The sequence below is a fragment of the Camelus bactrianus genome, chromosome 9 (genome assembly GCF_048773025.1).
Source record: "Camelus bactrianus isolate YW-2024 breed Bactrian camel chromosome 9, ASM4877302v1, whole genome shotgun sequence".
Taxonomy (NCBI): Eukaryota; Metazoa; Chordata; class Mammalia; order Artiodactyla; family Camelidae; genus Camelus; species Camelus bactrianus.
In genome coordinates this window covers 18,936,628-18,961,500 of record NC_133547.1, presented here as the reverse complement: position 1 = coordinate 18,961,500, position 24,873 = coordinate 18,936,628, and the positions used below count along the sequence as shown (strand labels likewise).

The 24,873-nt window shown below is 48.3% G+C and overlaps 1 protein-coding gene across 5 annotated transcripts in view; it reads left to right on the top strand.

Annotated features, from left to right (window-relative positions):
• The window catches only part of ZNF536 (zinc finger protein 536), a 416,211-nt gene that overhangs the window by 248,241 nt on the left and 143,097 nt on the right, over positions 1 to 24,873 (top strand). For all 5 annotated transcript variants that reach the window (XM_074369862.1, XM_045512935.2, XM_074369861.1 and 2 more), the window contains exons 4-5: positions 10,292 to 10,444; positions 22,171 to 23,724. In XM_074369862.1, the coding sequence (XP_074225963.1) occupies positions 10,292 to 10,444; positions 22,171 to 23,724 (1,707 nt within the window). The remainder of the gene's footprint in view (positions 1 to 10,291; positions 10,445 to 22,170; positions 23,725 to 24,873) is intronic.

Here is a 24,873-nt window from a genome sequence, read left to right as displayed (position 1 = left end):
TTATTAAAAAAAAATTTAAATCTTGATCCATTGATAGGGTTCATCTGATAAAGATTCTCAAATTAAAAGAGCTGGAGAAGTCAGTGCAGCTCAAAAATGGCAGTAACTTCAGAGCTGGCAGTTGACACTTGTTTTTTGCCACTGTTTACTCTTCAATAAAAAATGCATATTTACCATAGCAACCTCCTGATCACGTGGTGCCCTATCTTACCCGCTACCCTCTAAAACAGAATAGCTTCTTAAAGAAACACGCACATCCTAATATGCATGCTTTTCAGATGCAAAAACGTATTCTTTATAAGGAAGCCCTGTTTCCTGGGATTTAATGCTAATAAACACGTCATCTTTACAGAAATCATTTTGGTCCCATGTCTTAAATTTTAGGGTGTTCATTCTGGAAATCAAAATAAAATTACTCTTGGAGGGGCTTTTGATTATCTTGAGAGTTTGCTGATTATTTATTTTAATATGCTTAAAAATATATATATATATATTTGCTTTTATACATGAACATACGTATATGTACATATACATATATATATTTTTTTCCAAACAGCAGCCATTAGTATCTTTGGAAGGGAGTTTGGTGTAGATTCTAATGACCTGCCGCTTCATCTGTGATTAAAGGTTGTCATCTATGCGAAGCTCAATTGCAGCCTGAATTGTTTTTCACTGTTAACTTGGGAGAATTGCCTGGGTTTTCGGAGCTTTGGAGAGACTGCTCCAACCTGGACGTTTTCAGAAACAGAGCGCGCCCTCTCAGTCTGGACCTTGTGCGTGTGTCTGGTCCCACAGCTTGGGGCTTGCTGGGTGGGGAGAGCGCGAAAGCCACAGGTCTCTGCCCTCCCCTCCCAGACATCCTTGCAAGCAGCGTGTCCCTTTGGCAATATTCATGTTAAAAGCTACTATTAATTGGAGCCTATCCTGCACCAGGCACTGTGCTAAATGAATTGTTATGACTATCCCCGTTTTGCAGATAAGGAAACTGAATGAACCTTGGAGAGGTTATGTAATTTGCCCAGGATTACACTCTTAAGAATGGGTGGAACTTGGTTTTGACCGGAAGCCTTTGGACTGCAAACCTGTTCCACTTAATCTGTGATTGGAACCTTTCTGTTAGACGTCAGCCTGAAGGACAAGTGGGGACAGGATGGGGGCGGTGAGCAGTGCCTTCCTTCCCAGAATGCTCCTCTGGAGATGTCGCCTGGCCTCAGCAGGGTTTTCAGAGTTCCCTTCCCATTCTGGTGTTCACCTGTGCCGGAGCCACGTACTCCTGTGCTGCGGGTCTCTCTGGATGCCGTAGCCCTGGGGACAGTGGGGTTGCTGTGTGTGATGAGCACTGCGGTCAGTGCCAGTGCCCGTCTGGGACACCTCAGCAGGCTAGGGGCGGGGGGTGGGGTGGCGCTCATCTGAACCCGGGCCAGGTGGATTTTTAAAATTCCTTTCAGCCACATGCAGACCAATCTGAAAAACAAGAACATATTGTGACTCTGTTATGCTGAGTGGCTTTGGGGGAAAATCCGATTGTGAAGTGAGCCAGGGCTCTCGGTGGCATTGTGACCCGAACTCAGAGGGGGAGAATTGCCTGGACCCCATGCCCTGGGCAGCCCGTCGGACTGCAGCGTGTCCATGAGCCTTTTCATAATTATCCATCATGAATGCCTCCATGCTGCCTTAACAGATTATTTAAAATGGTGCACGCGCCTCCCATGCAACCTCAAGTCAGCCCCGAACTGTACATACGTACAAGCCGGGAGAGGTAATTGCTTATCATGTATCTCTTTGTTCCAGACACTTTTATAAAAGAGTATGTATTATGTATGGTGTGACCTTCAAATGTCAGGAATGTGTTGTGCAATAAACTGTCAATATTTGTGGTTATAAGGTACTAGATGACTTTTACAATAATTGGAATGGCTATATTAAAAGCTTGGATCACTCAGCTGGTTAAAGAGAAAGACACAGGCCAGTGTTCATCAGGGACTTGCCTTCTGCCAACGATTAAATGAAAGATATTGCAAGGTGCTTAAGATGTCTTCTTTGTTTAAAAAAGAATATGGCAAAACCTGTCTCCGGGGGAGGCGTTGTCTCCCAATCACCCCTTCCCCTTTCAGTGTGTGCGACTCCTGAGAGAAGAGTCAGCCCCACAAGTTATGGCGACCGACCAAGTGCATTTGCAGAACGATCGGTCCAGCCAGTTCTCAGTGTCATTTAGGTAAGAATTCCTTGAAACGTACCCGGCAGTCAAAGATGTCTCCTCCCGTCTTTCCTCCAGCCCCCACCCCACCCTTAAACGAGGGGGCTGTAAATTACCTTAAGAGGATCTTAAAAGCTATAGTTTTTTTTTTTTTTAAGAAAATAAATTATGTAGAAATCTTTTGGGAATTTATGCTTTACTGAAAGTAGAGGTTTCTATAGTCTAGGTTTTTTTTTTTTTTTTCAAGAAAGGAATACGTAATTTAGATTGTGGGAAAGAGAAGACATAACAAACATTTTGTGATAATTACAGTAGTAATTGGGACATGGATGACTCTGAAAATATCTGTTTTATTATACTTTTTTATTGATTAATAATCTCTTCATGCGAAGAGGAGGCTGTTTCTTCCAGTGCAATGACATCTTCCTTTTTAGCCAGACAGTGGGCAGATGAAGTAGTGGCAGGTCCCTTAGCAGCACACCGCCATCTTTTCAGACGCTCACTTGTGACCTTGCTGATTCAAGTGTGTTTGTGGCTCCTTCCACCCGGATGGAGAGAGAACCGGAAGACCTTCCGAGGCCACCTCCTTCAGAAAGCCTCCCCAGGTTGCCCTGACCTCCTGCCCACCTGCTGGTATCACACCCCAGCCCCTGATGGGCAGTGCTCAACCCTTCGGGGCATTTCTGGTATTTTGCTGGTGCCCAGGGCCAGTTCCTCCCAGGCTACTCAAAGCAGCTTCCCCTCTTAAAATCAGGAGCTGATCTTAGCTTCTTAATTCCAATTTGCTTGCCTCCTCTGATTCTTTTATTTATCTTGAAGAAAGTATGTACAGTTGTTTTTTTTTTTTTAATCACCTGCTGTGAGTGGAGCACCTAGCATGTGCTGGGGACGTAACACCAAACAGCAGTGAATGGCCCCTGTTTGTCTGGAGCTTGTGTCTGCGGTAGGTCAGTCTGTGTCTGCAGAGGGTGATAGACAGGTTCCTTGGAGGACAGATCAGAGGAAGAGTGCCCTGGCAACCCGGAGTCCAGAAGATTCCTCCAGACAGCAGAGTCAGAGATGCTTCTCCCAGGAGATGCCTGTGTACTAAAGCCTGAGTGAGGGTCTCCATGTGAATTCTGGGGGAAGAGAATTCCAGATGGAGGGGCAGCAAAAGCAAAGCCCAGAGTTGGGTACCAGCCAGGAGGGCTAGAGGAAAACAGAAAGATGGGATGCTGGAGTACAGTCAGTGGTTGGGATGAGGTCAGAGCAGTAGTGAGGGCCGGACGTGATGGGGGTTGCAGACGGTGAAAGGAAGGAGTTGGGCGTTATTCCAAAGAGTGATGGAACCAGTGGCCTGCCCCTCCCTGCGTGTGACCAGGCCTTTCCCAGAAGATGGTGGGTCCCCGGGCCATCCCTCTCCAGACTCATCCTCCTGCCTGGTTCTCCTCACCCAGGCCAGTTCATAAGTGACCCTGCTCTGCCCTGGCTCACCTGAGCAGTTTCAGGGATGGCTCCCCACCCGCCAGGCCAGAGGGAAGAGACTCATGGGCAGAGCCCAAAGACCCATCACACTGATGTCTTGTCAAAGGTTGATTCTGTGAGTCCCAAATGCTGCATGCTGCATCCATGATCACAGTTCCCAGGCTGGGGACTAAAAGTGCCTGCCTGCCTGCAGCCAGCCCTGAGGGCAGGGGAGAGCCAGCAACCGGAGGATTTCAAAGGATGTTGTCAACAGCAGCATAACACAAGGCCAACGGGAAGGGACCCCATGGGTGGCCCAGTCACCAGCAGGGGGGCTCCACGCACTCCCCTGACAATTAAGAAAGGGCTCTGGGCTTGGTAAAACCAGAAACACATTTGGCCCACAGTGCTTGATTTTGAAGCCCTTGTGTATTTTAAGGGAAATTTAATCCATATGTTTCTGATTCATTTTCACTTAACTCATCAAAATGTTGCTTTAGAGAAGCTATTTGAGATCCTCGTGTCTTATACTTTTTTCCTCCGAATTTTAGCCTTTTAGTGACCTATTTCCCCAATTCCAGAAATCCTATCTTGCCAAAAGCAAATGGAGCCCTGCACAGTTTTGAGTTTGAGTCAAAGGGGAGAAAGGCGATGATGGAGGACATTCATCTCTGCACCCAGCAAACTGCCATGAGCCCGGGACTTGCCGGTGAGCCCAGCCCTGTCCCAGGTCCCAGGGACCCACAGGGAAGCTGGCCGCTGCCTTCACACAAGTGGTCATCCTTTTCTAAAATAGCTCTCTATTTAAACAAATACTTTTGCCAATCCGTATTAATGCTTAACTGTTTAACATGACTATATATGGCCATCGTAAACCAGAGAACTTTGATGAAACAACAGAGACACCGAATTAATACTGACCCAAGGCATGACTTATCTTCCAAGAGTGAAGTTCAGTTGTTTGCTGTCCCGTTATCATTTTTATGTGTACCATTAATTTAAAAATCATCTTCAAAAATACAAGGAAATCTTAATCAGGAATCTGTACCACAGTCATCTCTGTTTTATTTGAGTCTTTTCATTGTCAAGTTTTCAAAATAAGGGAAGTGCTGAACTTTTCAGAGGAGCTATATACATGCCTTTGGACTTTTTCTCCAAGGCACTCTTTTTCCTCGCCTGAAAAGATCTTAAAACCCTGGTATATGTGGGCAAAGAAATGAAGAAAGAAGGGATTTTTCAGTGGCCTACTCAACCCGTAGATGCCACAAATTGTTTTTTTCCTTCGTTAATGAAGTGAGAGCTGTGCTTTTGAGATGCTCTTTGCACAAGACAGACTTTTAGAATTAACTGGACAACTCATCTGGGAAAATGTATTTACCGTTATACTAGGAGTTGCATAGAAATTGAAATACCATGGCCTTTTATGTCGTCACGTAGTAAACGCTCAGGTGTACAGACTGCTCCCTTCCCCACCTGAGGCTGCTGGAATAACTCTCCATTCCCTGCGTGGGCTTGTCAGCGTCATCATCGTTACAATTTTTTTTTAAATGGAAATCTTTCCAAAATGTACATTCAGGCGTGTGAAGGGTAAGGCTGCCTGGCAGGATGAGGTGAGAACTGAGAATACACGCACAATTTAAAAAAAAAAAATTCTCTTTGCATTCTTTTCTGAGGCCCAGTCTGCCTCTTTTGGTCTCTCTGGCCCTTGTCTCTGTCTCATTTTGTGAATTAATAGGACTACCTGGAAGACTGGGTCTAAACCCAGAAGACCTCACCAGTTAGAAGCTTTACTTGTCTTCATTCCCTGTTCTTCCTGCAATGACCACTCTCCAAAGCTCCATGACTTAACACAACCAAGGCTGTCTTCTCATGCGTGCAAATCCTGGCTTGGGTCGACGCCTGTCCGTCTGTTGACTCAGCGACCCAGACATCCTCCGCTTTGTGATTCTGCCCCTCGACCCTTGTGTTGCAGGGGTATCGTGGCCGCCGGGGAGGAGAGGCAGGGAACGGTGGCACACTGTCTCTCTTCTGCATCACCTCCAGCCATTGGCTGGACTAGTCACTTGGTCTCAACTTAGTGCAAAGGCAGCTGGCAAACATAGGGGCTCGTGGAATGTATAGGAGCACATACTGTCCCTTCCATGGCCATTTCCCCCCATCTCTCTAAGACCCATCCCTGTTTCTTATTTGGCTTGAGGCTAAGGTGGGTGAAGACAGCTTGCAGGGCACGTGGGGCTCTTCTAGCATCGCAGGACAAGGGGCTGGAGGGGAAGGGCCGGGAAGCCCAGTACCCGGGTCAGATGGAAGCATGGTCAGGGGTGAGGTGAAGGGACTCAGAAGAAAGAGATCCCACCTCCTGACTCCAAGGTCAGCCTTCTTGGCAAACAAGTCTATTTTAAATATGTACCAAGGAAGTTCACTGTTTAAAAATAACCTGGGGGGAAATCTACCCTTAAAATACAAAATTAGTTCATAAGCCAAGTATTATCTATGAGTCAGGTTAAGTGTATAATGAGACAGCCATAAATTCAAGTCATATTTGTGCACAGCAAGATAGCCAACCTCAGGGATGGATTCAGACTGCCGCTGTTTTGTTTTGTTTTTTCCAATTGAAGTATAGTTGGTTTACAATGTTGTGTTAATTTCTGGTGTACAGCACAGTGGTTCAGTTATCCTTTTATTTATTCTTTTTCAGATTCTTTTTCATTATAGGCTATTACAAGATACTGAATATGGTTCCCTGTGCTGTACAGTAGGACCTTGTATATGTGTCTAAGCTCTGACTTTTGAGAAGTTGTTTGTCTTTCTTCCTAGTGTTTAATTCTTTGTCTACCCAGGACTGCCAGTTTGTGGCTCAGTTGATGACAAGTATTCCAACCGTGACCATTTTTAATTCCCCTTTCCCCTCCTTCAGCCCACAGCTGTGGGACCTCCCGCCTACCCTCCCTCTGTGAATTCTCAGGGAAGGTTAACGCACTTTACGTCCCCCTGGTCTAGGCCAACCTTGTTGTACTTGCAGAGGATTATAAGGAGCAAATGGGAATGTAGGAGGCATGGTTTCTGACTTTGATATGACAAAATTAGAAAGGTCAGTTGTCTGATGTCCCCTCACCCCCAAATAACATATTCTTGAAATGATTGGATCCATGTCCTCTTTTTTTTTAATCAAACTACTCTCAGCTTATAGGACCAGGAGAAAGCTTGCAGAGTTTTTGATCCCTCCTGCAATTCACTTATTCCAGGCTGAAACCTGGGAAGGGTTGCGTAGAGAGCCCCTGCTCCTCTGTGATATTATTTGCTGCCACCATACAAGACATCCATTTCTGAAGAACGGATCCCATATTATTTAGTGGGGTCAAGAAAAGAAACAGGGGCCACAGGAGTTATCTCGGAGCCATTTCCCCATTGCATGAGACCCAGAGCACACCCAGGCAGTAACTGTGTTAGGTAAGGAGGTGGCCTCCCTGCCTGCAGCCAGATGCCCCCGCTCTCAGGCACACCCTGGTGTCTAGGAGCTGGTAGCCCTCCTTGCACAGATAAGCAAGAGGAATAGACAGCAGGCCTGAGGCTGACTCTGTCCACACGCCCGCCTTTAGTCTGCTCAGCACACTGAGAGGAAGTGTCTGATCAGAGGGATGAGATACTGTAGGTTTTAGGAAAAGGCCTTCTTTTTTTTTTTTAAGCTCAGACCAACCCACAAACAGCCCGACAAAGGATGACAGATGTCGTTTTTATAATGCTGTTTCCTTTCTGCCGCCTGTGTACTGGAGGGGCTGGGAAAGGGCTGGTCTGAATCAGGACCAGTGATTGCTTTGCTGGCCGGCCGCGGGGGCCACAGGCAGAGCTCCAGACTCCATCCCCAGGAGTCTTGTGGAAAGACAGCTGCCGGTGCCTTTACATTCTGGGTAGAGAAGGACTCAGAGAGCAGCCTCCTCTTTCCCGCTTGGGTCCTCGGCAGGGCTGGGCACAGCTGCGGGCCAACACCCGCCCAGGTGTGGGCACGGAGTCACACGCAGACCCCGTGAGTGTGTGGCTCAGCGGACCTTCCTCTGCCATCACCGACTGTACTTGGCTCTCAGCCTCTCCGGACACTTCCTGGGACCACCCACAATCCCCCTTCATCGTTGCTCAAGTTTGTTTTTCTAAGTTGGATTAGTCTAAGAGTAAACGCCATAAGCCTTTTGGCCTGCCACCCCCCTAACCAAAAAAAAGAAAAAAAAAAAACACATTTCTGTGCAAAGTGAAAATTAGACTCTTAAATCTGCAAAGAAAGCTGTTTATCTTACAAATTTATTCTTTTTATTGGGCCACACATATCCAAGATAGAAAGATAAAAGGGAAACAGATTCAGGCCATCACTTAGAGTGACGTAAAGGAGAAGTGGCTCATCCTCACCTTCCGTCAAGGCTTCCAGAGCGCGGCAGTAGAAATACGTTCTCCGCACTCTCTGTTCTCTTCTGTTGGGCAGCCCTGCCTTGCCCTGCTCCCCAGGGCTCCGCTGGAGAAGGATTTGGGGGAGGTGCTCACGTGCAGACTGGGAGACAGGGAGACGGGCAGAGATGTTACCTTCCAAAGCCCACCCCACCTTCCCCTGTCCTGAAGCCAGCACTTGTCATTCAAGTGGACAGCTTTTAGCCTCCTAACTTAAATAGAGAATCTTAACCCTGTCTCAGGGAGCACTTGGGCCGAATTTTAATCAGGCTTGTTGTTTCAAGCTGACTTCATGATCCCACAAAAAGGATGAGTAATGCTGGGGGTGGGTGTGGATGCAACAGGTTTGGGGTTGGGGTGGCTGGGTTGGGGGAGATGGGTAAGTGATGGCCTTTCGGCTGTTTACACCTGAGATGGGGCTGACTTGGAATTGGCATCTGGCCACTGTTCTCCTGGGCTGTCAGCACACAGGCTCTTTGAGACAGAGGTGGTGGCAGCCTTGGTGGACTCGACCTGCAGGCATGGACTGCCCGTGCTGACTTCGGCATGTGGGCGTTTGTTTGCTACACTCTCTTGGGCCTATTTCCCCTTATAGGTAGCTCAGTAGCCATCTCTGGTAGTCTTTCCCCATCCATGTAGACAACGACAAAGCTCATGCTAAGGTGGGGTGACTTCTAGATGTGGACGAACCAAGTCCTCCTACTTGTGCAAAATTATGAGAGAAAAAAAAGAGGGGGCTGGGCAGGTAGGCCCTTCCAAGGATGGTTAGAAGAGTTTGGGAGAGTGGGAATCAAAGTGTGCCTTCAAGGAGCTCTTCCAGGGTGACGATGCCATGGTGCACAGTCCAAATGCAGAGAGGACACTCGAAGCCAAAGGGTTTCCACAGTTGCTTCGAGCAAACATCCACATAAGAGTTAAGTGAGATTGCCTTCACCTTGTTCATGGCCTCTAAGTCCGTCCCTTTTGGCTGGGAGCAGAGAACACCAGGAATGGATGTTGCGAGTAAAAGCAATTTGCATCTTCCATGACTTGGAAGGTACAGATCTTGCTTATTTTGCTCCCTGCAGAACTCACAGGTCTGCTTATCATCCCAGAAGGTCCCCTTGTTCTCAGAGTGGATCTACCATGAGACCTAGAGGGTGGGCTGGTGGCCAGGACCCCACCAGCCTCAGGAGCTCAGGTTCTGTGCCAGGAGGCCAGCCTCCAGCTCTGCGGGGAGGCCATGGGAGAAGGCTTGCGTGGCCCCCCTTCTCCAGACGCAGCTTCCCAGCTCCGGCCCTGTTCCCGTGATGTCGCCTCTTTGGCAACGTGATGTCAGGCCTCGGGTGTTGCAATAACATATCCTGCAACCACTAGATATTTTCACAGTTTTATTTACTGTTATGTCCCATCATTTCTGTGCAGAAGGTAGCCGTATGTAAATTTTATTCCATTTTCTAATGGTTTGGGTTACGTAACAAATAACAGCAGGAAGGAAAATTTGTATTGATACTTTACAGAGGAAGTTCTCAAGTCACTGCACAAAGATTTAACTGCAGTGCTGTAAGTTTATGGGAGTTTTGCAGCTGAGTTTCTGCACATGACTCTGAATATGTCACTATATGTTTATCACGGGCTAATTGTGGAACCGCATTTCCATACTTTTTCTTCTCCCTTTCATGAGATTACACCAGCCAGCGATGGATGCAAGACTCCACAAGGAAGAAATGATCGGTTTGGGATAATTTTCTTTCCTGTCTCAAAATAGCTGTATGTCTGCATGTCTTAGGGACTCAGCCTAGACACATTTTTTTTCATTTGTTACTTGATATAATGCAAATGCGATTTCGATCCTATAGCAGACGCTCCAGCTAGTCCATGTTGTAAATTAATCAGATTCAACAAACACCAACATTTTTAAACTTTTGGAAAAAAAATATTTAATAGGAGCTAAGCAAAAGAAGAAATCAAACCAGCTGCTGACACAGCTGTTTCTTTTCTTGTTTAATTCAGTTCAATATAAAGGTACCATATGCTGCTTAAAATGATGATAGGAAAGATGAAATAATTTAAGAGAATAACAAGAAAATACATGAATTGTCAGCATTCTGTCAGATTTAAAGAATGAAATAGACAGGTGTGGTATTGACATGTTTAACTTTGTGTGGTGCTAGCAGTTTTGGTGCGAACAACTTCTGACATGTGCTGAAGTGATGTGAGAACGTTTCTCCTCCGCTGCAGACATTGGCGAGGAGGCTGGGAGATCTACCGGCGTCCAGCAGCCCGCACTGCTTCGCGACAGGAGCCTGGGCTCGGCCTTGAAGGACTGCCCGTACTGCGGGAAAACCTTCCGGACATCCCATCACCTAAAAGTCCACCTGAGGATACACACAGGTGAGAGATCTGGGTGCACAGCTCGGAGGAGGAGGAGGCCTGGGGCTGCCATGCTTCTGTCCCAGGTCTACTCTGTGTTAGTCACTGACGTGGTCAAGTTCTCCGTTGGCCTGACTGTGCATCACTGTGTAGGTCCAAACTCACCCTAGCATCCTGGTACCTCACTTCACAGTCATTCTCCTAAATGACACGTGGGCATGTAGATGTGGGTCTCCAGGTCTGGGATGGTGATGCTTTGTCCTAGGCACTGGGACATTTTGCAGATGGTTTTCTTTTGCTGCACTGAAGGTGCACTTTCCATCCAGGGGTCTTTCTGGTGCCGATGATGAGAACCCAGCGCGAACTCTAAATATAAAAGGGCGTGTGGCACCTCCCCTCCCATGCAGACAGGCTGGCCCACACCTGGAACTGGGCAGATGGAATCAGCCTCCCACACTTCATGGAATGGAGGATGGATGGGTGGCTCTCAACTGGGTCTCCTCAGAAGAAAAATCGAGATGCTTTTCACCAAGCCGCTGGACCACTGCGGTCATTTCCCCTGTTTCGGCATCGTCCACACCCGTCGCGGTGAGGACTTCTCTTGTTCTCTCTGCCTCGTCCCTCAGTCACGGTTCTTATTAGCTTTTCTGCTAGTTGTTTGCACATTGCCAATACAAAAAAAAATCTATCTAAGATATGGACACCTCCATTTTCTTTGATTTTTCTCCTGACACTTTATCTATTGGAGTATGAGCTGCTTCAGAGGATAGACAAATATGCCATCTATTTTCAAAAATAATTGTGGTCTATTTCCCAAGGAATCAATAAAGCCCAGGGTTGTGCAGGATATTTAGTGCATACGGGCCTCATGTGCAGCGTGTGGTTAAAGACGAGGAGCCCTCACCTGGACCCTCACCTGGCGTCCACAAATCTCCCTGACACCCAGAGGAGCCCGGGAGACAGGTGGCAGCGGGGACGGGCTGCCGTCTCTATTCACAGCCTGGGTGCAGGTGGGTGTCGCCACTGTCCCTCCCTGTCCTGGAGCGCTTCTCGTGTAGGGTCATCCCAGGGCAAAGAGGGATCTCCTAAAAATACACACCAGTCTCCCCGCCTTTTCTGGGCTCGTGGGATCTGACTCATCTGGCCCCCTTCTTCAACCCCGCTGCCGCCTTCCTTCTCCTCCAGTGCAGAGTCCTTTCTCCTGCCGCAGGACCTCTGCACCTACTGCCCCCTCCACCTGGAATGTGCTTCCTCCAGGTGTCACTGGGGGCTTAGCTTCACGTGATCTCTTCAGAGAGACCGTGCCTGATTACCCCATCTGCAATATCCCTCTCGCCCCTGATTTATTTCCTCCATAGACTTAACACTTTCTGAAATTATTGGGTCCAGTTGGTTGTTCATTTCCTTATGTGTTGTTTGTCTTCTGCCAAGTAGCATGGGAGGGCTGTAATATTGTCCATCTTTTTAATTGCTATAGAACCCCGGGGCCTACAAGAGCACCTTGCAAAAATTAGCAGCTCACAAGGGGCACAATACATTTATTTGGAAGGTTGAATGATGAACAAATTTGAGAATAACTGAGTGACCCTCTTCCTGTGATCTCTACCTTGTGCGGGGCGACACAGAGGGGACAAGTGTAGTGAGGTAGGTGAACCCTTTCCCATGGAACCTGTGGACCTTTTGGAAAAGCACCCTGCACACATGAAGCAGTCAGAAGCCACAGCATGGCAGTCAGGCCTCAAGTGCTAGATTCCTGCTTGTGGATGGAAAAACCCCTCACCAGGACCTCACTGAGAGGTCCCTGAGTTCCTGCCTCAGGGCCTTTGCACTTCTCTGCAAGGTAGGTGCACCGGCTTGCACCCTCACCTTCAGAGTCTGGCACCACTGTCCCCTTCTCTGTGAGCTCTTCCCAGCAATGGGGCTCAGGGCAAGGCAGCTCAGCCCTACAGCTTTCTCAGACCATACTGGTGTGCGCTTTCCTCCCCAGGTTGGATCTGGGTCCCCTAGTACTGTGGTGACTGGGGGAGACCACAGACTGCCAGGATGTGGGAGATAGTCCACTGGGGCACCCGCTGTCCAGCTGTCTGCAGCCTGGCTTAAGCAGGCCCTGTGATGTAGATACAGGCTTCTAGGGCAGGCTTCCCAGGTGGGTGGTGGGCCACCTTCCAGGGAGTGAGGGTCAGGAATGGAAGGGGCAGTGCCTCCTAACCTACAGGGCCCCGACCCCCATCAACTGGCCCATAGTTCAAGTAGAAACACCACAGAATATTCCTGGTAAATTAGGAGCGAAACTGGCAGAAGTCTTGCTGATCCTGGGTAGAAACAAATGGATACCGCTTTTGGAAGTTTTAAAGTTTGAGAAAGACTGTATTTTTCCAAACTTCTGCTTCTTTTGCTTCGCAAACTTCCAAAGTTTGTGACCAGCAGTCTTTGGAGACACTGAGCAAAGCAACATAGGGCTGTGGACAGAATGTTCAGGAAACTTCCCAGGATAAGGGAGAAAATGAAAGAAGCCATGGAAACATCACACCGCCTGGCCTCCTTGGAAAAAGCATTTGCAGTGTTTAAAAGGCAGAATGGTAACCAGATAAAGATCAATTTCTTTTTTATCGAAGAACAAAGAAGTTGGAAAATGCTTACACATGGATGTTTGAACAGAACAGAAAGTGTTACACATTATAAATCACCAAAGTAAACATCCATTATGACAATGTAGAAGTGTAGATTACAAGAGTAATTAAAAATCAAAATTAAGTGGTTTGTTAATGAATGAGTTAATGTGGGCCCAGTTGCAGAGATGTCCTGTTCTGCCCTCCCTTTCTCTTTGTGGTTTTGAATTTCCAAGTGACATGGCCAGAGGACAGCAGTCTCTGAAACAGAATACTTGTTTTCCAAAATGCCATCTTTTGAAGTTTTTCTATAAGGGACCCATATGAGCACATTAAAAATCCAGTGTGTAATAAAGATATTTCAATCGGTCAGGATATGAGGTGGTACACTCTCTGTATTTTTCTATCCTACCCATCTCTGTAAGAAGTTTTGATCATAAACATGGACTGATAAAAACACGCTTTCCTTTTTAACTCCACTACACATTAACTCAATTACTGCTCATCTTCTCCCGACACCTGTTTATCAGAGAGCGTCCGAGTAGCTGCACCAGTCAGGTTGCCTTGAACACCTGGGGGCCGGGGAGAGCCTGCAGGTTAGCCAGCATGTTTCTACTCCAGCCTGATCCATGTGGGACTGAGGGGAGGCACCAGAGGGCACCTCAGATCCTAGGGGCTGCCCCCGTCTGGCTCCTGCAGGGCCGATGCTGACGGCTGCCCACCCCAGGGAGGCTGGACGTCTCTCCTGTTTGAAACGTTACCTTAGGCTGATTGGGACCCAGTCGCTGGCTGGGTGCGCTTTATCTTCCAGAGCACACTGCTGGTGACGGTGACTGGGATTCAGAGCCAGTGACAAAGGAGGCTGTGTCAGTTAGAGTTCTCCAGAGAAATGGTGTGTGTGTGTGTGTGTGTGTGTGTATACACACCTCTATAAAAATATACATATATACACATTTACATATATCTGTATACATACACTTATGCATATATGTCTATATACATTTACATGCACATCTGTATAAATATGCATATATGCACGTCTATAAACCTCTCTATATACGCTTATGCATACACATCTATATGTACACATACACACACATCTGTATACATAGACATACACATTTATATACAAATACAGATCTATACATATCTATATACATATATACACATCTATTTACATACACATATACAGATATATACTCCATAGACATATACATATATGTGTGTACATATATATATATACACATATGTATGTATATATATAGAGAGAGAGAGAGAAAGAGAGATCTTTATTATAAGGAGTTGACTCACTTGATGCTGGAGGCTGAGGAGTCCCCAGATCTGCAGTCGGCAAGCTGGAGACCCAGGAGTGTGGATGGTGCAAGTTCAGTCTGAGTCCAAAGGCCTGAGGAGCAGGAGGGTTGATGATGTCAGTCTAGTTCCGAGACGGAGTCCCAAGACAGGGGAAGGCCGATGTCCCAGCTCAGAGAGAGGTCCTTGCTCAGAGTTGTTCTAGTCAAGCTTTCAGTGGATTGGACGAGGCCCACCCACACTGGGGAGGGCCATCTGCTTTCCCCAGCCCTCCATTCCCGTGTTCATCTCACGCAGGAACACCCTCACAGACACCCAGAATAGTGTTTGATCAGACACCTGGGCACCCTGGTGACCCAGTCAGGTTGACGCATGAGATCAACCATCACAGAGATGCATCAGTGAGCATTTAGCCATACCACGCAGCGGGAGGCAGGAATGCCCCCTAGGCGTCCCCTGACCACGGCCAGCCGGTCGTTTCATGATCAGCTGCCTTTATATGCACTCTATCCGCTTCCTTACTCCCCCCTGCTCCAAACACCACCTTGGGGAGACTCTGAAGGGTTCGCTGTGTCTGTTTTGTGTAGGAGGTAGATGGGTGCCGGTCAGTTCCTGAAAGGCTGGAGGAGAATGCATCCCGCACAAGCCCAACGCCCTGTGCATTGGCTGTGGGGCCCCAGGCTGGCTTCCTTCGTGTGGCTCACCTGTGCGTCAGGTTCCCAGGAGGTGCCTGCTGTCTCAGGAATGACCATGCTAGAGAAATGTAATCAGCAACCTTACTCATGAAAACTTGGAGTCACTGAAGTTCAGAGACTAATTAGAAATAACTCTCATTAGTTTTTCCCCCCCTCTCAAATTATGTGAGCTGGATTATTAATCTGGTTTTGATATGCTGCATGTGCTGGCCTGGCCCTAAGTTGGGAGCCTCCTTTATGGGACTAGATTTGCGCAGTGATTCTCTGGTGGTTGGGGCAGGGTGGTGTCTCAGGGTGGGCTGAAGGGCATGCCTGGCCCTGCTCATCTCTCTGGGTGTAGCTTCTGTGATGCAGCATCCGGTCACTGGCTGGGCGGGATGCGCGGGGTGCCGTTCTTGGCTCTCACCTGCATTCTTGGCACCAGGCATGAAGTGCTCTGTCCTGACAAGGCCAAAGGGAACTGTGGAGGTGGGAGGGCCTCTCTCCTGCAGCATCTCCAAAGGGCTGCAGGCCAGGTGGGGAAGGCACAGCCTGGGAGTTTTCTTGAGGCTGTCTTCACAGCAGGACAGCAATCGGCTGCCCACAGAAAAGTTCAACCAACAAGGATAATGTAGCCACAACAGTGGTAACACCTACAGCCAGCACTCTCTGTGCACTCAGGAGTGCAGGCGCTATGCCGAGCCCTGCTTGTGAATTCGCCCCTTGCTCCTCACTGCACTTTGGAGACCAGGATTCTCCCTCCCACCCTCTTTGCAGGGGAGGGAACTGAGCCTCAGAGATGTGAAGTTATCCACCCTAAGTTGCCCAACGCTGATTACATGTCATAATCCACATCTGCCTAATGCGGAATTCTAGTCTTTTAACCACCACACTGTGTTGATATTTTGACTTTTCTGGGTGAAGGTTTGGCTTGTTTTAGGGAATTAATGCAACATTTCTTTGACAGTGTGTGTCCACACCATAACCAGCGGGAGGAAAGGAAGTGACTTGTACCCACAAGGTGTGTTGACGCAGCCTCCCGGCGATTTGAAAGGGAAGTACTGTGCCCCCGGCTCCTCCTTGCCCCCTCACTCAGCCTGGCCCGAGACCCTCAGACCCACCTCGCTTGCCTCCATTTCCCCGCCAGCACCACGAGGCTAGGGAGGTGGTGAGGCAGGGAAGCGGCCACTGTGGCTTGTGCAGGCGCCCTGACCCCTGGCGTGGAAGTGGGGTGAATTACACGCTGGCAGAGTGCAGATGATAAACTCCTGATGCCTTTTTGGAAACCGCCTTTCAACCAAGCACCAACTGGTACACAGATGTGGGTAGGAATGAAAGTTCTGCCTGCCAGACCCTGGGGCCTTACGCCCGATGTCCCTAGACCTTACCTTTGATGCTCCTGCATTTCCCCTTCCAGGCGAAGTGACCAGGCTGTTTTCATGTTTTTAAAAAGCACATCGAATAAATGTTCACAAATGGATTGGTTAAAATGGGCTCCCTTCCCATTTCCTTTTCTGAAAGGAGAGCGTGAGTTGCTGTTCTTAGTGGGGGACAGCCACCTGAGTGGCAAGGAAAAAACAAAAAGACCCGCTTGCCCAAAAGGAGATGATTCTTTTTTTCTTCCCCCTTTTTGTTTTGAATTAAAATTCCACCGTTTTTCTATTTCTAAGATGAACGAAAAACCCATTTTATTCTCCCACCGTCCCCCCCATCCTTGCTTTTCCCGCCTTAATGACATCCCAAACTTTTGTTGAAAATAATTGATTGAATTTAAATTTCCTTAAAAGTTTAAGAGGTAATGTTACAGTATAAATTTCCTACCAAACACTAAGTAGGGAAATATCCATTAGTGAAATTAACTACAGTTTCTAGGTAGCTAACAATGTGCCGTATACAGTAGGGCATGGCTAATGAACACTGCAGTGGGTGATATTTCATTATACAAATTAATGCTCACATTTTAATGGGAAAGTCACATAATGAATCTCGGCTTCAGTGACAGCAATTAGAGACACAGATTGTCCCCTTCTGGACAAGGCACTGTTTAGCAATAAGCAGCTGTGTGAAAAGTCTTCAGGTTTACAACATATATATGCTTTGGGGGAATTAGTGTACAATTTATATTAATGCACTGAGGCTTCACTGCAAAGGCTCCACCGTATTTATCTCTCCTGGTATTAACTAAGTAAAGACATGTAGAAAGACTGAATAAATATCAAATAGAGGGTGCAAATATGGGAAAATATCTGGGTACCCGACTTAGAAATGCAAACACTTTTGGGGGTTTTAACACACACACACACACACACACACACACACACACGCACACAAGTTGGAAGCATGACGCACTTTTTAAAAGCTTGATAAAGGAACTTCCAAAGAGAATCCTGTGAATCCACCTGTTATTTTTGGAGAGGTGCTATGGGGAACTTTGCTCTGAATAGTTCCAAAATAACTGCCCAGAACAGTGAGAGTTCCTTGCATATCAAATGCCAAGTGAGGCTCAGAATGATGAAAGATATGACCATGTAAAAATAGGTACAGTGAACTAATTAAACCACTTGGTCGTATATTTCTTAAAATTTATGATACAACGACTTGGAGAAGTTATCAATGATTTCCAAAATTGAATATACATCTTCTGCCATGTGTCAGTGGGGAGCTGGTTTAATGTGAGATGGTTCCAATAATTGCAGCAGGCCACTGGAATGATGATCTGATGCTTTTTGATTTTATTACGCTTCTTCTAGTAAAACTCTCTTTTCTAGAAATGCATTGTTTGGGCCCCCATCTTCTTCCCTGAGAATATTGTGAGAGGTTCCCCCACAGAAGGCCACCGCTGCCCGTCCCTGCTTCCTCCAGTGGGTGAATGGCTCAACAGTGGGCATCCATTTCCCAGAGACAAGCTTCATAGACCAGACCCAGTCTGCAGAATTACAGTCCTGGGGCCCCCTCAGTGTTTGAAAAAAGTTTTTAAGTACATGCCAATGTTTAAAACCTGGGACGCTGCACATAGAAATCTGGAAACGAGGCTTTTCTGAGACAGTCAGAGGTCCTCGTGCCCGCTGCTGGGGGAGTGGAGTGGCGGCCCCCCAGGAGAGGCGGCTGGCCCCCACCCCGCTGTTTTGCACACTTCTATCGTCTGCTCGGCTCTGAGGGCATCTAAGTGTGCGGCTCCTGCAACAAGCAGATACAAAGACATTGCATCCAAACGTGGAGGTGACCAGAGGGTTCACGTCACCCTGGAGAGCCTGGGGCACTCTGACTGATCCCCCCAGTAGATTTGGACTCATTTACGGGCCTAAGTGGACAATCATTCAACTAGACAGAGCTGCTGGCAGGGGCTGAGTTTGCCTGGGCCACGAGGCTGCACAGAACGCCTTTCCAAGTCTTGAGCAGAGCCCGGGCCGGGCTGGGCAGCCCGCTGACCCGCGCCTTGGCAGAAGCCTGGGGCTTTGTTAGAGCCAGCTCAGCGTGCTGGGGCCAGATGGGGTGACGCCAAAACCGAGGGCAGACCTTGAGCGCACCTCGGAGCCTGGGGAATGTGCTGACGGGTTTTCCCCACCCAGCCCAGGCTACTGTGACCTGTTTGCCTCCCAGTGCTCTGAAATGTGCCCCTGGGGGACAGCGTGCTTGGGAAGCAGTGGATGTTTCCCGTAGAAATGAGACCTTTGGGTGGCCAGGGCTCCCCAGGGGACATGCTCACCCCTGGGTCTGCTGGCCAGGAATGCACCCCAGCAGGGGCCAGCGGTGGTCCCAAAAGCATTTCCCTGAACCCCTTACCGTGATGAAGCCCCGAGGGCTGAGGAAACGCTTCCAGGCAGAAGGCAGTAGAAGTTATTCAAGTCATTTAGGGATTATAAAGAAAAAAAAGTTGGGTTTTTCCCCCATTTTTAAAATGAAAAATCCAAAGCTGTGGATTTACCCCGTTGGAGCTCACTCTGGAGCCTTTATTCGGGAAACTGGGGTGGGAGGGAGCAGTCACCCAGACAGAGCTTAGGACTGGGAGGAGGAGCCACGTGGAGAGACCGACCTCCGAGGGCCCTGCCCGGGTGTGTGTGGCAGAGTGCGGTGGAGGGCTTTCTCGAGCCTGGGCAGTCAGAGTAACCCTTGAAGACTCAAATGCTAGGAAAGAAGCCTTCTTGTTTCTCAGCTATGGCCTTACTTCCTCTGAAACAGTAGAGGCCAAGGCCTATCTTGAACTTTAAAAAGGGTAGTGGGTTGAGTGAAGAAATCCTCTCCTGCACCGTGTGATGTGCGTGGTGTGTGATGAGTGTGTGGTGAGTGTGTGAGTGTGCGATATGCTTACATATATGGGTATCCAGTGTTGCAGGTGCTTACATGCACATACAGGTATGTCTCTGGCACCATTCAGGAGACTCGTTTTAGCTCCTGACACAACTTTTAGAGTTGATATCATGCCCTAGAGAATACATGCTCCAGCTTGCCACATTATAGGCTGAGGAAGCAAAGGTCCCAAGATGGAGTCCTGTGCCCAGCAGAGCACAAAATAGCACAGGGTTTCTGGTCCCCAGTCCAGACTCTCCAAACACCTTCTGGGGTCCAGATGTCCAGACTAGCTTCCCTGGGACCCCGTCCCACACTATCAATCTGTTCTCTACCCAGGCTCCACAGAGGGTCACGTGGGGGCCTTTAAAAAGACCCCAAAGCCCAGTCTGCACCCTGGGAACTCAGACTTTCTGGAGGCAGAGGTGAGACCAGGTGTCAACATTTTTTTAAAAGCTCCCCAAGCAGTTCCACTTTAGTTTTTCAAAAGGTAATGTTTACACAGTTGGCATCAGAACCATCAGGGACACTTACTAAAACCACCTACTTCTGGCCCCCACCCAAGTCCCAGGGAATCAGAACCACTAGGCATTAGGTCCCAGAACTGGCGTCTTAAACATCCCAGGGGATTCTAATGCTCAATACAGTCTGAGAAACGCTGCTCCGGTGAGCATTTCACATGTCTGTCCATTGGAAATCTACACACGTCCTCCAAGCACCTGAGCAGTCCGGCAAGAAAGCAGCCCCACTCCACCCAGGCTCGGAGGCGAGGGTCTGCATTCTCTCTCTGTAGCCCCTGCTGATGGATGCCCCTGCATTCTCTGCGAACCCTCTGCCAGATGCACTTAATCATTTCCAGGTGCATGTTTGAAATGCAACCTGAGTCTCATCCAGTACCTGCAGGCCTCACCTCGGCCGGCTGTCACGGCGGGGCCCTCCCCTGTGAGCCCCGCTCCTGAGCCTAGTCGGGCTCTCTTGCTGCAAGCCCCACAGCCATCCCCTCAGCTTCGGGGGCTGCCTCTGCTTCAGCTGGCCACTGGACTTGTAGGTCAGCCCGGAAGCCCCCTGTCCACAGCGCCCACCGGGGCTTCCCTCGTCTCCAATCCGAAGAACAGTGGCTTAAGTAAATCTGAGCCTAATAGGGAATTGACTTCAAAAAATGGGAAGCGGTGCCTGAATGCGTTTTGCATCAAAGGGGATTAAGTCGTCCTCTAGAGCCATGTCATTGGTCTAGCCAGAGACAACGTGAGCTTTACATTTAGAGAGATTCCCAGCCGGGCTCCCTTTGCAGACAGAAAGGCCGTCTCTGCTGTGTCCAGGGGACAGAGGAGTCCACACCACCATCTGATGAGCGGGCACGGTTTCCCCAGGGCTCCAGCACACAAGCTGGAGGTGACATGGGGTCCCTTGCTCAGAACCTGGACAGTGGTCCTCTTACTTACAAAGCCCATGCCTGCCCACCCGCCACCCCCAGCAAGTGTCTTACCCTCAGATGCCCTATGCCTGGAGAGCTGGGAGTCACAGTGTCAGCTGAGACAAGACAAGGTAAAATGTCTTTAGCACACACCATTCACCAATGATGTGCCATTGCTTTTCAGACCAGTCCGTTTTGCACTAGAACAGAGGACGCGGGATGCTTGAGTTTCCTTGGAGAAGTAGTTGTGGCTACGGACAGGGTGCTATTGTGCACAAGCTCACGGGGCTTCCCACGGTCCCGTTCCTTCCCCAGAGCTTTTCGATTCCAACGTCGAGAAGACCCTAGATTGCTAACAAATTCTTGGAACAGATTCACATCCGCATTTGTTTACCCCCGCCTCTTCCTCTGCCCCACAATGCAGGCAGGTCTCAGTTGTATGTCATGGTATCCTTTCCACGGTGGCAAGAACAATAGAAGTTGTGTGCTGGATTTAAATAAATATTTAATCCATGAAAATGATCTTATATGTTTTAAAACAGTCTTTAAAGCTATTTTTATTCTCTAGAAAGCGCTTATTATAGGTAAATTACACATTTTACTACCAGAGCGTTAGGTTTGCCATTAGTACAAATTTAAGGCACTACAAAGACCAGTAGATAATGTTAATTTCAAATACAGAAACTAAATATATTTTGTGCCTTTTTATTACTCATTTTCTTTTAAGTTTTATTGACTGCTTTTTATCTTAACTATATGTCTTTACATGCTGCAATCATAATGCACTGTAATGGTATTAATATTTTATAGAATCGGTATTTATAGTTCTTTATTTAGAAACAATGCAGTAGGTCTGCAGATATCTGAGCCCGTCTGGAATGGTACCCTCCAAATAATGATAAATTACTTGTGCAGTATGCCATTTGCTAATTATATCCATGATTTACTGCAGAGCAAGACTTAAATCATTCATTTCAGTCTTGCGTAACAGTGCCATAAAATTTTTAGGTTTAAAAATGGTTTCCATGTGTATAATTTAAACAAATTTTAGAGCTATTGTATACACAAAATATTGCAACCACCCATTTGTTACATACTTTGTCTTTTTAAACTTCTACTTTTAATGATCACTGTGGTTGAAATTATTATGCTTAATTTTCATAATCACAGCTTTTAAATCTACAGCCGTTTTCACATGTTAGATAAAGAAAAAGATAGCTAATTGTGTGTAGATAGTATGTCATTCCTGAATAGCCCCAAATGGTACAAAATCATTAAAAAAGCTTAAGAGTACAAATTATTCTTCTATTAAAAAACAGTTGTTCTCTAACTAATTATTAGTTTGAGCTGCTTTGTTTCCGAGAACAAATGTTGATCCTTCTAGCCTTGTTCAGCACACCAAAATGAGATTAACACTTTTTTTTTCCCTCTCCTTATACCAAAATCTTGCAGGTGAGAAACCCTACAAATGTCCGCACTGTGATTACGCCGGCACCCAGTCAGCATCTTTAAAATACCACCTAGAGCGGCATCACCGGGAGCGGCAGAACGGAGCCGGGCCCCTGTCTGGGCAGCCCCCGAACCAAGACCACAGGGACGAGCTGTCCAACAAAGCTGCTTTGTTTATCAGGCCAGACATCCTGAGGGGGGCATTTAAGGGTCTCCCCGGAATCGACTTCAGAGGTGGCCCCGCGTCTCAGCAGTGGACAGCAGGAGTGCTCTCGTCCGGGGATCACTCAGGGCAGGCCACCGGCATGTCTTCTGAGGCTCCTTCAGACACTCTGAAAGGCAGTGACCTCCCTTCCAAAAGCACCCACTTCTCTGAAATCGGGAGAGCGTATCAAAGCATCGTGAACAACGGCGTGAATTTCCAAGGGTCCTTGCAAGCGTTCATGGACAGCTTTGTCCTCAGCTCCTTGAAGAAGGAGAAGGACATGAAGGACAAAGCCCTCTCTGACCCTCCTTCCCTGAAGGTCCACGGGGTGGACGGTGGCGAGGAGAAGGCCAGCGGCAAGGCAGCCCCCAGGAAGTCGGAGAAGTCTCAGTACGAGCCCCTGGACTTGTCCGTGCGGCCGGACGCCGCCTCCCTCCCGGGCTCCTCGGTGACGGTGCAGGACAGCATCGCCTGGCACGGCTGCTTGTTTTGTGCTTTCACAACGTCCTCGATGGAGCTGATGGCCCTGCATCTCCAGGCCAACCACCTGGGCAAAGCGAAGCGCAAAGATAACGTCGTCGGGGTGATGGTCAATTGCAAAGACCAAGGCCGGGAGGCGAGCAAAGTGGCCCTGCTGCCCTCGGTGCAAACGAGCAAAGAGATGGCACTTTCTAACATGATGGGGCCTCTCGACTCGGCTTCGGAGAAGATGGCCCAAGGACAGGTCAAAGAGACTCTGGGGGAGCAGAAGGGGGGCCCGTGGCCCGGCCACGTGGACCCCGCGTTCTGTAACTTCCCATCAGACTTCTACAAGCAGTTCGGCGTGTACCCAGGCCTGGCCGCCTCCGGGGCCTCCAGCTCCTGCCCCAACAGGGAGCCCGAAGGGAAGGCCCCCTCGGAAGACGACGCCCCGATCCTGATCCCCGAGACCACAAGTAAGAACACTGCTGATGACCTCTCAGACATCGCCTCCTCGGAGGACATGGACTCCTCCAAGGGAGAAAACAACGAGGAAGAGGATGTTGACACAGAGCCGGAGGGGACGGGCAGGCCGCCGCCCGCCCTGAGCAAGGACGGCAGCAGCGACGGCGGGGGCGCCCCGCAGCCCGTCCAGGGACTGGTCTCGCCTCTACCCCAGGCGTCCGAGAAGCAGTGGCACAGCCCGGGCCTTCTTCCAGCCCAGGACCCCGTGGCGGGCCTGGCCAAGCCGGAGCGGGGGCCGCAGGGCCTGGAGAAGCCCATGAACATGCTGTCGGTCCTCAGGGCCTACAGCTCCGATGGCTTAGCAGCCTTTAACGGACTTGCAAGTAGCGCAGCAAATTCTGGATGTATCAAGAGGCCAGACTTGTGTGGTAAGTTTTAGAATCCTCTTCCTTTAGTTCATTTCCCAAAACATCAGTGCTGATTTGTGCAATTTTTTTTAAAATGGGGTAGACTTATCCATGAGCAGATTTTGAACTAAACATAACCCACCCCCCTCTCCCAGACTGTGCTGTATATGCAACGTAGACAATCATGAAAGTCAAGTTCATTTAGCAGTGTCGGACCTCATACTTTTGTGTCCCAGTTTGCATTTAATCATGATCTGAAATGCCTGTCTGGAAGGCATGGAAAAGGGGGCGGTGTCTCAGTGTGAACTACTCCTGTTTTTTAATCCATAACTTGAGGGGAAAGAAAAAACTTAAAAAACAAAAAAGAATAAGAGACAATGGTAACTTGCAAACTTTTCAGTCTTTTCAACTTACGGATAAGACGCCTAAAGACAATTCCTTACTGCTTTGCTAAGCCAGATCTGCTTTCTTAAACTCTTCTTTATAACGACTTAGAGGATGCTAAAATCATATCACACTAACCACGACGTAGGTATAAAGTGAGCCTCTCTCCAAGAAGGGAGATGGTCTGGGGGTGTTTGTGACACATCTTCAGACATACCGAACGGCAGTTACTGTGACTTTGGCCTTCTGTTGTTGCCTTCTGTCCGTCTGTCTCTTCACCTGTCCGTCTGTTGTTCTAACAAGAAATGTACACTGTGAAGTGCCTGGTTAGCAGTGCTGTGATCTCGTGTGTCTTGGATTTATGCCTGCCCGATCTTGTTAGCAAATTGGCACGTCTTTACCTCCTTAAAGAATATGGTTACCCCAAAGTAATTCCAGATCGTAAAGAGTCATACTAAATTTGCAGCCTAGGACTGTGTCAAGTGAAATGTCGGTGTGGGGAGGGAGGATCCAAGTCATTCTCTTGGCGCCCAGGGACTCTTAATTTGAAAGCCTTTCTCCAAATCCGAGTCCCAGATATCCTTGCGAGAGACAAATGACCGCGGTAACCTTCCATCTCTAACCTAGGACTGGATTTCTGTGACTTGATTTCACTTGTTGAAAAGAAGGAAGGAAGGAAGGGAGGAAGGAAGGAAAATGGATGGAAGGGAGTAGGATTTATTAACTTCTGAATCCCGACATTCCTTTTAGCACAGAAGGGGATTCAGCAAGCTGGACCCGGTTCAT